This window comes from Pongo pygmaeus, chromosome 4 (genome assembly GCF_028885625.2).
Source record: "Pongo pygmaeus isolate AG05252 chromosome 4, NHGRI_mPonPyg2-v2.0_pri, whole genome shotgun sequence".
In the NCBI taxonomy this organism is placed as follows: Eukaryota; Metazoa; Chordata; class Mammalia; order Primates; family Hominidae; genus Pongo; species Pongo pygmaeus.
This window is the reverse complement of record NC_072377.2, coordinates 60,438,163-60,450,608: the sequence shown is the minus strand read 5'-3', so window position 1 is coordinate 60,450,608 and position 12,446 is coordinate 60,438,163. Positions and strand designations below refer to the sequence as shown.

Below are 12,446 nucleotides of genomic sequence, written 5' to 3'. Positions count from 1 at the left end.
ATGACTATCTTTGACAGGTGGATTTGGGCACATGGGGAAGGGAAAGAGTTAAGGAAAGCTGACTTTGCCTCTGCTCCACCAGGAAGATGGTGATACTGGCAACAGGGCACACAGAGGGAGGAATAGATAGATGGTCTGGGCAGAATGGGAATAAGGAAAGATTCTCAATTCTGTTTTGGATTATGTTGCATTTGAAGTTCTGGAAGAATATCTAGTGAAAACAGATTTTCAGGTCTAGAGCATTCGTGAACCAGCTTTTCTTTGAGAGGGGATCATTTTCATATGCCTGATTTCATCCATTGTTTTATACAGATTTGAATTAATTTCATTTTAAAATTTTCTTTGCATTGCCTTAAAATGGTAGGGAACTACCTTATTTGGGCAGTTACCCTATGCAAGAACGACCCTAAGGAGGAAGTGAAAGGAAAAATGCTTTAAAGGAAATAAGTGGTTGGAGGTGATCTTAAGATTTTCATGCAGTGAAGCTGGGCAAACCTTTCCCTCTATCCTTGTTAACTGGGGTATGAATGGAGAAATAATTTTAAAGGACAGACCCTGTACTGTACTTAGAAATCAGGCAGTAATAGAAAAATATGCATATACGCGAACTACTTGTAATCGAAAAAATAATAAGCCATGTAACCAGAGGTGATGTGCTACTTTATTGACCACTCTTCTGACTGAGGCTTTTACACTGCTGGAACCTTTGCAATTTAAACTTTTGGAGCCCTTTGTAAATTAAATTTTTGGATAGTCTGCATCATGAGGGCTTCATTCGTCCACCCATGCGCTATACTGAGCCACGTTACACCGGGGAGCAGAGAGTTTATCAGTCTGGGACGATGTTTTTCCTTCCCTTTGTTTCGCTTCGTAGCTGACTTCCTTGCGCCACCAGAGTGCGGTTATCCTAAGCTCTCCCCTTCTGCAGTCTAACACCTGCCCCGCACAGGCTGGAGCTGTATCAGCCCCCACTGGCGTGGCGCTTTCCCTCACACTCCAAGCTCGCGCTCCCCAACCCCTGCTGGGCGGGGAACGCGTGCCCCAGGGACGGTTGGAGCAAACTCCCAACCGTCCCTTTGGCCCAGTAGGCGCGCGCAGGTGCTGCCGGGCGGCGCGCAGAAGCTAGGGGCGGGAGCGGGCGCGGGCGTAGCCCAGCCTGGAGCCGGGCGGGGAGGAACCGCGGGCCGGAGGGGCGCGCAAACCTGCCGCTGGCGCTGGGGATGGGGAGCTCTCCGGTTTGCACTGCTCGGAAATTAGTTGAATACAGTGAATTAGAGAAAACAAGTTGAAAAATGATAAGTATAATGAGATCTCATTTGTGGGGGAAGATCCACGGGGCCAGACTCTATGTGTGCACGTGCAAATACATTGAAAAGGGTCTGACGAAGCTGGGGGAAGGAGGAGGTTGGGAGAGCTGATTGAAGGGAGTGTACTTGGTATATTGCACATTCAGCGCATATGCCGCTGAAGCGAGCCCATGTATATGGCATATTTCTGAGATATTTAACATTCTTGATGTTTAGAATGAAAGTGTAATTGAAAAAAAAAAAGAGATCGCATTTGCGAAGCTCGAATATCCTCTTGCTTCCCATTGATAGGGACCTACTCAGATTCTCAGAGCACCGGCGACTTTGAGAGTTAACGGAAGCTTTTCCAAATTCTTTCTCTCCCTTCCTCCACTACTCCACCTCCGCTCGCTCCCGTCGCCTTTCTTTCCTCAAAATCCTTAGAACTGGCCTTTGTCGAGGAGTCTTCCTCACAGCCTTTCTCATTGTCACATCCTCCCTGCAAAACCTATTCCCAAAGAGGAAACATTTGAAAGATAGTAAAGCTACTCTCAGGCGCATAAATATTTGAATTAGACATTGTTCCTAAACCATATTTGATAAAAATTAAGATAATATGTTTACAGGATGTTTCTGTTTTCCCCAGTCTTACCAAAGTGCTTCTTATTAGAATGACCACATGATGTTAAATATTTTTTCATTTTGAAATAATTTCAGGCTTAGAAAAAAGTTACAAAAATAGTACAAATAATTCCATTATATCCTTCACTCAGCGTTCACAAATCTTAACATTTTACATAGCCATAGTACAATAATCATAACTAGGAAATCAGCATTACTACTACTCTATTAACTAATCTGCAGATATGGATCAATTCAAATTTCTACAGTTATTTAACCAATATCTTCTTTTTTGTGGTCCAGGATTCAATCCAGGACGTCGCAGTGCATTTGGTTGGCATGTCTTGTTTCTTTTAATCTGTGACAGTTTCTTAGTTTTTCTTTATTGATGACTATGATACTTTTGAAAAGTACTGGCCAATTTTGTGGAATGTCTTTTAATTTGGGCTTGTCTAGTATTTTCTCACTATTAAGGTTATGCATTTTGTGGGGCAAAAATATCACAGAAGTGATGTGTCCTTCTCATGAGGCACAGTATGTCAACATGTCTCACTAATGGTGATGTTAACTTTGATCACTTGGTTAAGGTGGTCTCTGCCAGTTTTGGTCAGTGAAAAGTTGTGATTTTAATTTTTGTGTTTAATTATAGGGGGAAGTGTTCTCATCACATGCAAGGTAATTTTAGTATTCTTGACAGTTATTACTGTAATATTTGCCAAGTGGTGAGTTACTGTTTCCATCATTCTGAAGTTAAGTTTTAATCTGAATATTCAACTGCATAATAACTTCCTAAAGATATTTGACTAATACTTTTCTACTTCACACTAGGGGAAAAAAAGGCATTTGGAGGCTGTGTATATGTATGCTGTGGAATTAATGGCTAGAATGGAATTTATAAATGTATTTTTTACAGATAATTGGATTCTAAATGAATAAATCACTATTCTTAGTACTTGTAAGAAATTGGATTCTAAAAATCCCAATTTACATGGATTTATGAGCTTATTAGTTGAATTGCTTTTATTCTGTGTTTATACAAAACGGTTAAATGTAAACTATATTTAAAAATAGAACAAAGATAAATGCCCTTCATATTATTTCCAATATACTTTGAGTTTTAGTTGGCATTTGCAAAACTGATCATTTAAATTAACAATGCATGTAACTCTCATCCAATAATAGTTTACTTTTATTTAGTCTTAATGTTTGCTGAAAGGATTTACTGGAATTTGGAATGAGTACTCCACTGCAAGGAAAATAGACTTCTTGTGGGTGAAACTTAGAGCTCTTTTAATCCACTGGTTATTTGACTATCAAACATTTTGATATATGTCATTTGAAGATTAAGTTACCCTATGCAGCATTATTATTGTACATAGAAATCTGGTCTAAGTTTGGGTCTTAGTTCTAATGCCATTTTTTCTTGCTTTCAGTATGAAGAAAAGAAGAGGAGTGAGTTTTAGTTTTTGTTTTTGTTTTGTTTGTTTTGTTGTTGTTGTTTTTTTTGGATCACTGACCGTTTTGAGTATCTGCTATCTATGAACTGTTTCCCCAGAAAAACACACAAACTCACATTGCCTTAGAGCAAAATACAATCCAATGTCAAAAATGGTTGGAGGGTTAGCAAGGGAGGGACAAACAGGCTGCCAGGCTGTCAGAGGCTTCCCAGATGCAGTGTCCCCTCCTGCCATATGGCACAACTCGGCTCTCTTGGCAGCTCAGATGGGCAGCTAAGGCTGCACAGCCCATCTGGTTCCCTGTCATTTTCCGCCAGACCTCTTCCTCAACCCTCAATATCTTCCTCTCCCCCTTTATCACGGAGTCCCCAGTGTGCTCAGCTTTCTGGCCCCCTCTTCACGCCTTATGAGGTCCTGCCTGTCACTGGTTCTTTCACTACCTCTTCACCTCTCTCACCGACCTCCTGCTTAGAAACAGGGCTCAGAAGCCCGAGTGAGAGGACCTGACCACTTCCCAATGTATAGAGCAGGGATATGCAATAAGGGAATAACTTATTGCATAAATATGTCAACCCTCTCCCTTTTGATCGGCATAGAAATCTTGCCACGTTTTCTTGCCTGTCTGAAAACGAAGAGATGACGAACACGCCTCACGTCTATAGCTGATACAGCGATTACCAACGGACAGAGAGCTGTGCACGCTCCGACCCTGCAAAGGCAGGGTGTGGTTGGAGAAAGAGAAGTGGGAGAACAGGGATCAGGGCCGTTATAACGAAACATTCTTGTTTCTGAAAATGGAAAGATCGTGAACTCCCAGAACCCGCTCCTTCGCCCGCCAACCCCTCCGCCTCCTGCCGCGATGGCAGCCCCCGGCGCCAGGCCCAGCCGCAGGCCCGCCACGGCTCGCGGCAAAGCTTGGCGCCCGGGTGCGCGCCTCGGCCGGAGGCGGTGGCGGGGCGGGGCCCAGAGAAGGCCGGCAGGGGCGGGGCCGCGGCGCGCGCCGGGGAAATCCCACCCGGGCTATGACGTCACAGCGGCGCCGGCCAATAAGAAGCCGTCGAGGGGGATTCCCGCGCCAACTGCCGCCCCGCCGGCTTTTTAAATGGTACCCTGGGGAACACCTTGCAGCGGCGCTGGGAGGAGTGGGGCACCTGGAGGGAGGTGGTGAAATAGAATGGTCCTGGGGGACGGGACTCCAGGGGTTTGACGATTAGGCGTCAAGACTGACTTAGACCTGGGAAGAAAACCAGAGGCAGTCGAGCAGAGAGGCCAAACGCCAGGCAGGGCGAAGTCAGCCGGAGATGGAGTGGAAACTGGAGCGCACGGCGCCTCGGAAGGTCCGCACGGAAGAGGAGATGCTGTGGGTGAGTAACACCCTTTTCTGCATTCTCCCTAACTCTCTAATGCGGGGCCGAAGGCCTCGTTCGTAATATCTGTTTAGGACCAAGAGGTGGTACGAAACTCTAAGCCCTGGTCGTAAATTTGAGTGATGTAATTTAGTTATATTCTGAAGGTGCCTAGTTGCCAAAAAAAAAAAAAAAAAAAAAAGTGTAATCTGACAAGCACAGGATCTAGAAAAATTCCACACCTGAAATTATGATTTTCCTAAATAGTTTCTCTCTCAATATGTTATCTGTGTTTTCAAAGGAAAGCATAATGCGTATGCTCTCCAAAGACTTGAAGCAGAAGAGAAGTCAAGACTCCGCCAAGGTGAGTGTCCAGGGCTTGTTCTTGTTCTCTGTTTTAACTCTGATCTTGAACAAACGAATTCTTGGTAAATAATGTATTTGTAGGAAGTTTGAGCTGGTCTGAAAATATGAGAATTTAAGTACAGTATCTTATTACATACTAAAAAAATTTTATGAAACTGAAGATCCCAGACAAATAATGCAATCATTTGCATCTGAATCGTACTTTCTAGTTTTTGCCTCCACAGCAATGGATAAAGCTGGGATGTGTCAGGTAGGCAGTGTATTGCTAGCGGCTGTTAATAAAATTTTAACAGTTGCACTCTCTGTTGCATTCAGAAGCACGCCCCCCAAAGAAATGGAAATGGTGCCATCTTGTGGACAATATGGAGAAGTGGCATAAACCATGGTTCTTAACGTGAGCGATTTAAAGTTGATCCAATGTAGTACCTGTTCTCCTTGAAAGACCAAACCCATAGGTCTTTAGTGTCTCTTGTAATCAGTGTAAAAGGAAACAAATTTAAATGGTTTTATAAGTGTGTTTCATAAACAGCCTTCATCTGCTTTAAATCTCTGTCACCATTTACCATGCTTCTCTCTAGGCTCAATAGTTGATCTTCCTTTGACCTGTACTCATAGATTCTAGTTCCAAATCCACCACCATTTTAATAGATTTTTCTAGATCTTATATAAATTTTGCAACTAGGTACTGTGGCTCATGCCTGCAATCCCAGCACTTTGGGATGCTGAGGCAGGAGGATCACTTGAGGCCAAGACTTCAAGAGCAGCCTGGACAACACAGGGAGACCTTGTCTTTATAAAAAAACTGCAAAAATTAGCTGGGCATGATGACATGTGCCTGTAGTCCCAGCTACTTGGGAGCCTGAGGCAGGAGGTTCGCTTGAGCCCAGGAGTTCAAGGCTGCAGTGAGCTATGAATGCACCACTGCACTCCAGCCTGGAGGACAGAGCCAGACCCTGCCTCTTAAAAAAAAAAATTCGATATTCAAGTGGTAACATCCTATATTGAATACATAATTGCATTTTCAGAACTCAATTACTAATGTCATTTCTAGTAGGAGAAAACTAATTACATTTAAGCCCTTACATTTCTTAAATACTTTAATGTTGATTTTTTCCCCCAAACACTGCTGCAGTTTTGTGTCATGCACAGCTTATGTATTATCACGACTCCTAGATATTTTACTGTCTAATACAGACAAGTAATCTTTGGATCAGTAAATAGAAGTGATTTGAAAAGCTATAGTTAAGTAACTTTTTATTTATTTTTTTGAGACAGAGTCTCACTTTGTTGCCCAGGTTGGAGTGCAGTGGTGCAATCTTGGCTCACTGCAAACTCCAGCTCCCAGGTTCAAGTGATTCTCGTGTCTCAGCCTCCCGAGTAGCTGGGATTACAGGCAGCACCACCACACCGGGCTAATTTTTGTATTTTTAATAGAGACGGGGTTTCACCATGTTGGCCAGTCTGGTCTCGAACTTGTGACCTTAGGGGATCAGTCAACCTTGGCCTCCCAAAGTGCTGGGATTACAGGCGTAAGCCACTGCGCCCAGTCTACAGTTAAGTAACTTTTAAAATTCATTTGTACTGTAGTAACATATCTTTATCCAAGCATTTAATTTGGAAAACCTAAGTGTAAGTATTCTGAAAGTTTTAGAGTTTTTGTTTAACTTTTATGTTTTTGACTAGATTCAAGCAAATATTGATTTTATTTCTTATAGTCTTGAAGCAATACATTTTGTGTATAAGTTTTCTTTAATGTGACTATTAAGATTAGAGTTCTGCCACTATGTTTCATGTTACAAATTTAGCCTCAGTGACTGCCTGGGCCACGAGAATCGGCAGTGACCTGAATCAGGTAGGCAGTGTATTGTTAGCTGGCTGCTTTGGTCAAGTCAGCAGCCACAACTACCCTGCCACTTGCTTCTGGATAAATTCTTCTTGTCAATGAAGTGCTCTGTATACCTGTGTGTGATGAGCTGGCAGTGTATTGTTAGCTGGTTGAATATGTGAATGGCATCGGCTAACGTGCAACTGCTGTCTTATTGCATATACAATGAACATCAGAGTGTAACTGAATCTGTAATTAGTGTGTGTTTATGTGTACTTTCTGCTATGAAGCAAGCCACTATTTACCATAATATATTATTGCCATTAACTTATAATACAGTAATACTTATAATACAATGGACAGCTTTATAATGGTAAGGAAAGTACTACAATTACTTAAATTTTTTTCCTTTTAAGAAAAATTTACTTATGCCTGCTTTTCCGTAACTAAAAATTTTTAAGAAATATTTTTGGAGTCTTTGGAGTCTTTCGGAGTAGACAGTGTTTAAGTATTTGTGAAATTATATGTTTTTAACTATAAGGTTTAGAATGTAATAACAATGTGGAATGGACCTACAATGTGTCCCCAAATTTTCAGTGAAGTCTTTATGATTCTTTCTGCATCATTAGTTTCTTTCTTTCTTTTTTTTTTGAGACGGAGTCTCGCTCTGTCGCCCAGGCTGAACTACAGTGGCGCGATCTCCGCTCACTGCAAGCTCCGCCTCCCGGGTTCACGCCGTTCTCCTGCCTCAGCCTCCCGAGTAGCTGGGACTACAGGCGCCTGCTACCATGCCCGGCTAATTTTTTTGTATTTTTAGTAGAGACGGGGTTTCACCGTGTTAGCTGGGATGGTCTCGATCTCCTGACCTCGTGATCCACACGCCTCGGCCTCCCAAACTGCTGGGATTACAGGCGTGAGCCACCGCGCCCGGCCTCTGCATCATTAGTCTCTGAATACAGCATTAGAATTGGTTTCTATAGCCATGACTGTGTGTGTACCAGCTGAAGGGAAAGTTGAGGTAATTTTCCAGATGAGTCAGTCAACTAAAACATTTTTCACTTGAAATATCAAGAATATTGGGGAATTTTTTTGGGTGGGGAATGGTTTAAATTTTTTTGGAAGATCTACCTCAATCCTTTCACTTCATTTTCTGTAAAATCACAGGTTCATGAAATATTTGGAAGACAGCATGAGATCTAACAACTTGTGAAGTGGGAAGAACTGACCATAAAATATGACCTCAAATATATTCTCATTCCCTTGGAGGCATTTTGACCCATGAAGCAGCATAGATATGTGCTGGCTTCCAGACATGTTGTATTCTTGTGTGGACATTTGCAGCCAGTTAGTGGAACTGACTTTGGTGGTGCCATCAGTTAGTTAAGCCATAGATGAGCTATAAGAAATATTTAGCATTCTCTACTGTACTGGATTATAAGTTATTGGTAAAATAATTTTTATGCTTTCCTTATTTAAACATATTTCTAGAACATGGGTTAAATAGATATCTATAATTTGATTCTTATGCATTTTACTACTTTCAAATCACATCTTCTTTTTGATGTTGCCCAGTGTTATTCACTTTCAGGAGATTTATGTTTAAGTATATCTTCCATGTAAATACTGTTTTCATCTTGTCTTTTTTAAAGGTTAAATTTCAACATGTTATTTTCTATAGAGAATCACTGACCTGGTGATAAAAATAAAACCTACTAAATTTAGAAAGCTTGGCTTTTGTGTTTTAGTTTTTTTAAATTAAAGAGCAAGACATAAAATGCCAACTTTATTTTATTTTAGATCCGGGGGTACATGTGCAGGTTTGTTACATGAATATAACAGGTGATGCTGGGGTTTGGGCTTCTAGTGAACCTATCACCCAAATAGTGAACATTGTACCCAATAGGTAGTTTTTCGGTCCTTGTGTTCCTTCCTTCTACCCCTTCTGGAGTCCCCAGTGTCTACTGTTTCCATCTTCATGTCCATGTGTACCCATTGTTTAGCTCCCACTTAGAAGTGAGAACATGCCGTAATTGATTTTCTGTTTCTGAAAATGCCAACTTAAATTTTTTTAAAGTTTTCTTTTTTAGAACTGTTGATTCTGTAGGGAAACCAACTTTATATTCAATAAACAGAAGACATTTAAAGTTGTGGTTTAGTCTCATATTATTGAGATGATGAGAAAAGAGGGAAGGAATGGAATGAAATAATAATATGTTAAAGAAATAAAAAATATGTTAAAGAGATGAATGGGTTAGGAGGAAAGTGAAGATATAAATTAAAAGAGAAAATGTTTCCATAGGTGGGAGAGGGAAAGAAAGGGATATACACTGGGATGTCAAGGGTCAAGCAGAGGGAAAAGGGATCGTAAAAAGACGGGGGAGGCTCTGCTGATGGCAAAGTATTTTCTCCCAGGTGTTTTCTCTTGGGGCAGTCTCTTGGCTGTTCGCTGGTGCTGGGAATGTCACTACTTCCCATCGCTGCCCTCTGAACCTGTCACTATTATAGTGATAGCTTCCTAATTTCTCTCTCTGCTGCTTTTTATTCCCCTGCACTGCTCTGCAAGAGACAGCCTTAACAGTTCAGCTGGATGAGGGGAGGGGAAGAGTGGAAAGGAGTGTGATGGATTAGTTTCTAGGCATAACAATTATTAGAATTTTATTTGATGGGAAAGATAAAATCAAGCAGAGGACTAAATATGGATAGTGTCCTCATATCAGCTCCACCCAAACATGTCATTTTTCTTTCAAAGGAACACCACAAATCAATGTGGTGCAATCATGGCTCACTGCAGCCTCTACCTCCTGGGCTTAAGCAATCCTCTCACCTCAGCCTCCTGAGTAGCTGGAACCACAGGTGTGTGCTACCGCACCTGGCTAATTTAAAAATTTTTTTTTGTAGAGACAGGGTCTTGCTCTGTTGCCCAGCCTGGAGTTTAGTGGAGCCACGTCGGCTCACTGCAGCCTTGACCTCTTTGGGCTCAAGCAATCCTTCCACCTCAGCCTCCTATGTAGCTGGGACCTGAGGCATATGCCACTACACTCAGCTAATTTTTTGATTTTTTTGTGGAGACAGGGTTTTGCCATGTTGCCCCAGGCTGGTATCTAACTCCTGGGCTCAAGTGATCCTCCCACCTCAGCTGCTTAAAGTGCTGATATTACAGGCCTGAGCCATCATGCCCATCGCCAATTGTCACGTTTTTAGAAATTTTGCATCCTAGTTACTAAACCATTGGTAGATTGAAATTGACCATGAGGGAGCATGAGCATTTACATTGAGCTGGCAAATGCTGTATGTCAGGATTCCTCCTCCAGAGTCTGCTATTAAACATGTACCAGCCACCATTATATATATGCTAGATACACTGCAGTTATTAAGAATTATATATATGTACATGTATACATACTATTGATACAGTGTAATTGTTAAACATTTAAAAAAATGAAATACAACTTTCAGGGCACATTTCAGCCAAATTCATATTTATTCCAATCTCTAACGCTCTGTTGTTATGTCTGCTGTAAGATGATCAGGAGTTAGTATGAAGTATTCTTCTCTATGCACCAAAGAAAACAAACAAAGCAAACTTCAAGTCAGTGAATTAGTTACCACAGTTAAAATGCATTTGATTTTGTCCTTTTCCTTTTTCACAAGAACAACAGCTGAATACTCTTTCATATGATGCCTGATATTTTTCTTTTTCTTTTTCTCTTTTTTTTGAGACAGGGTCTTTGAGATGGGGTCTCGCTCTGTTGCCCAGGTTGGAGTGCAGTGGTGCGATCTTGGCTCATTGCAACCTCAGCCTCCTGTTTTCAAGTGATTTTTCTGCCTCAGCCTCCCAAGTAGCTGGGATTACAGGCACATGCCACCATGCCTGGCTAATTTTTGTATTTTTAGTAGAGATGGGGGTTTCACCATGTTGGCCAGGATGGTCTCGAACTCCTGACCTCAAGTGATCTACCCACGTCGGCCTCCCAAAGTGCTGGGATTACAGGTGTGAGCCACTGCGCCAGGCTCTGATGTTGATATTTTTCTGTTACAGTCCTTAGCCCAGGCATCCTGTAGCACTCTGTGTCCCAGACTTTTTGATGCAGAAACAAGACTGAAGGAAGATTGTCCAATATAGGAAAGATTCAACTTTTCCTCTGTGTGTTTGTCCGCTGGTATTCCTATGAGGCATTTGAGTTACAGGTAGCAGCACATCGGCAAATGACTCCACTCCCTCTCTCAGCACACATAGCCTAATTGTTACAGAACCCCAAAGGGACACCTGAATGTCCTTTCTTTCAAGGCAATATGTATGACACGCTTTCAAATCCCCTCCTGCCTACTCTGCTTACCTAAAGGGCAAAGGGAGAAAATCCAGCACTGACACAGAGTCTGTAGGTTGAATAAGGCAACCAAGATTAGAGAGATGTAAGTGAAGAAACCCACTTTATCTGGCTTTGGAGAGAACTAGTGACTTAAGGCAGGATGTTCATCTGTATCATGTTGACTGGGACAGTCCTGGTTGTTCCCAGTGCAGCTCCATTATCATCCATCTGGCAGTGGGGAGTCTCTGTTGCCCATGTGGTGCTGGCATATGCAGTTCTGCTCATGCCCCTAACGTGAACGCATAAAACACCCCTGCAGTGCCACAGCACTGCTATGAGCTCATGGAAGGCGTAGGTGGGGATACAAGGCAAGAGTGCTCTGGCAGCAACACTTGGAGGGGCCGCCTGAACAAAAGTTTTCTTAGAGGCTCAGAATTTAAATTGCTAATAGGCTCTTGGGGCAAAATTGCAAAGGACAGATAGACTTGTTTGTGGCTTCTGTTTTCTTCGCTAACAATCCAGGTTAGTTCTGATTTCCTTCCTGGTCACTTAAAACACCTAAGTAAGTGTGTTAATTGACTTTTAGAGTTGCAAAGGGCTTTTTATTACATTCAACGCCTGTTCAATTTACAGGTGAGGAAACTGAAATAAGGTACTTAAGTGACTTGCCTAAAGTCACGCAGCTGGTGAGAGGTAGGAGCAGGCTTGCTGACACACTTATCTGGCATTCTTGAGGCTATCCTTACAAATCCTCTTGACCTCTGGTAGAAATTCCACCTCCACCAAATATCTTTCTAAATACATTCATAGCTGGGTGGCTGGATATGTCCTCTGAAGCAGAAGATGCTTCATGAAATATTTTTGGTTTATCTAAGAACTTTGGTCCAAATACGTATACAGAACTATATACTGAGGTAGCATTACTGAATTCGCCATAAGAAACATCTTCACTTTCATCCATCAGGTCAGAATTTGGGAGTCAAGTCACAGACTACTTAAATTGGGTCTTTTTCTTCTTAGACAAATTTATATGACTTTTTTACATTTTTGGCCATCTTCCTATTTAATTCTTGTATGCGATGAATGTATATTTCATGAGGCAATAATTAACCTTCACCAACTTGGCAGGTTGCTTTGTTAGTCAATTATAAGGCTAACAAAATATAAAGGTCATGACTTTGGGAGAAGAAATGCCTTGTGACTCTAAGAGGTTCAGTGACTGCTGATCTACACTT

General features: G+C 41.9%; 1 protein-coding gene and 1 long non-coding RNA gene across 8 annotated transcripts in view; both read left to right on the top strand.

Annotated features, from left to right (window-relative positions):
* The first annotated feature begins 1,176 nt into the window (after positions 1 to 1,176).
* Positions 1,177 to 12,446, top strand: part of CDC20B (cell division cycle 20B) — a 64,595-nt gene continuing 53,325 nt past the window's right edge. For 3 of the 7 annotated variants that reach the window (XM_054487945.2, XM_054487944.2, XM_054487943.2), the window contains exons 1-3: positions 1,177 to 2,582; positions 3,341 to 4,728; positions 5,012 to 5,074. In XM_054487945.2, the coding sequence (XP_054343920.1) occupies positions 4,666 to 4,728; positions 5,012 to 5,074 (126 nt within the window). In that variant the 5' untranslated portion in view covers positions 1,177 to 2,582; positions 3,341 to 4,665. Of the gene's footprint in view, positions 2,630 to 3,340; positions 4,729 to 5,011; positions 5,075 to 12,446 lie in introns of all 7 variants that reach the window. The other 4 variants (XM_054487939.2, XM_054487942.2, XM_054487941.2 and 1 more) reach the window with 4 other exon arrangements.
* On the top strand, positions 6,569 to 12,279 carry LOC134739585 (uncharacterized). Its single transcript, XR_010126383.1, has 2 exons — positions 6,569 to 7,919; positions 8,066 to 12,279. It is a non-coding gene; the product is annotated as an uncharacterized LOC134739585 (long non-coding RNA).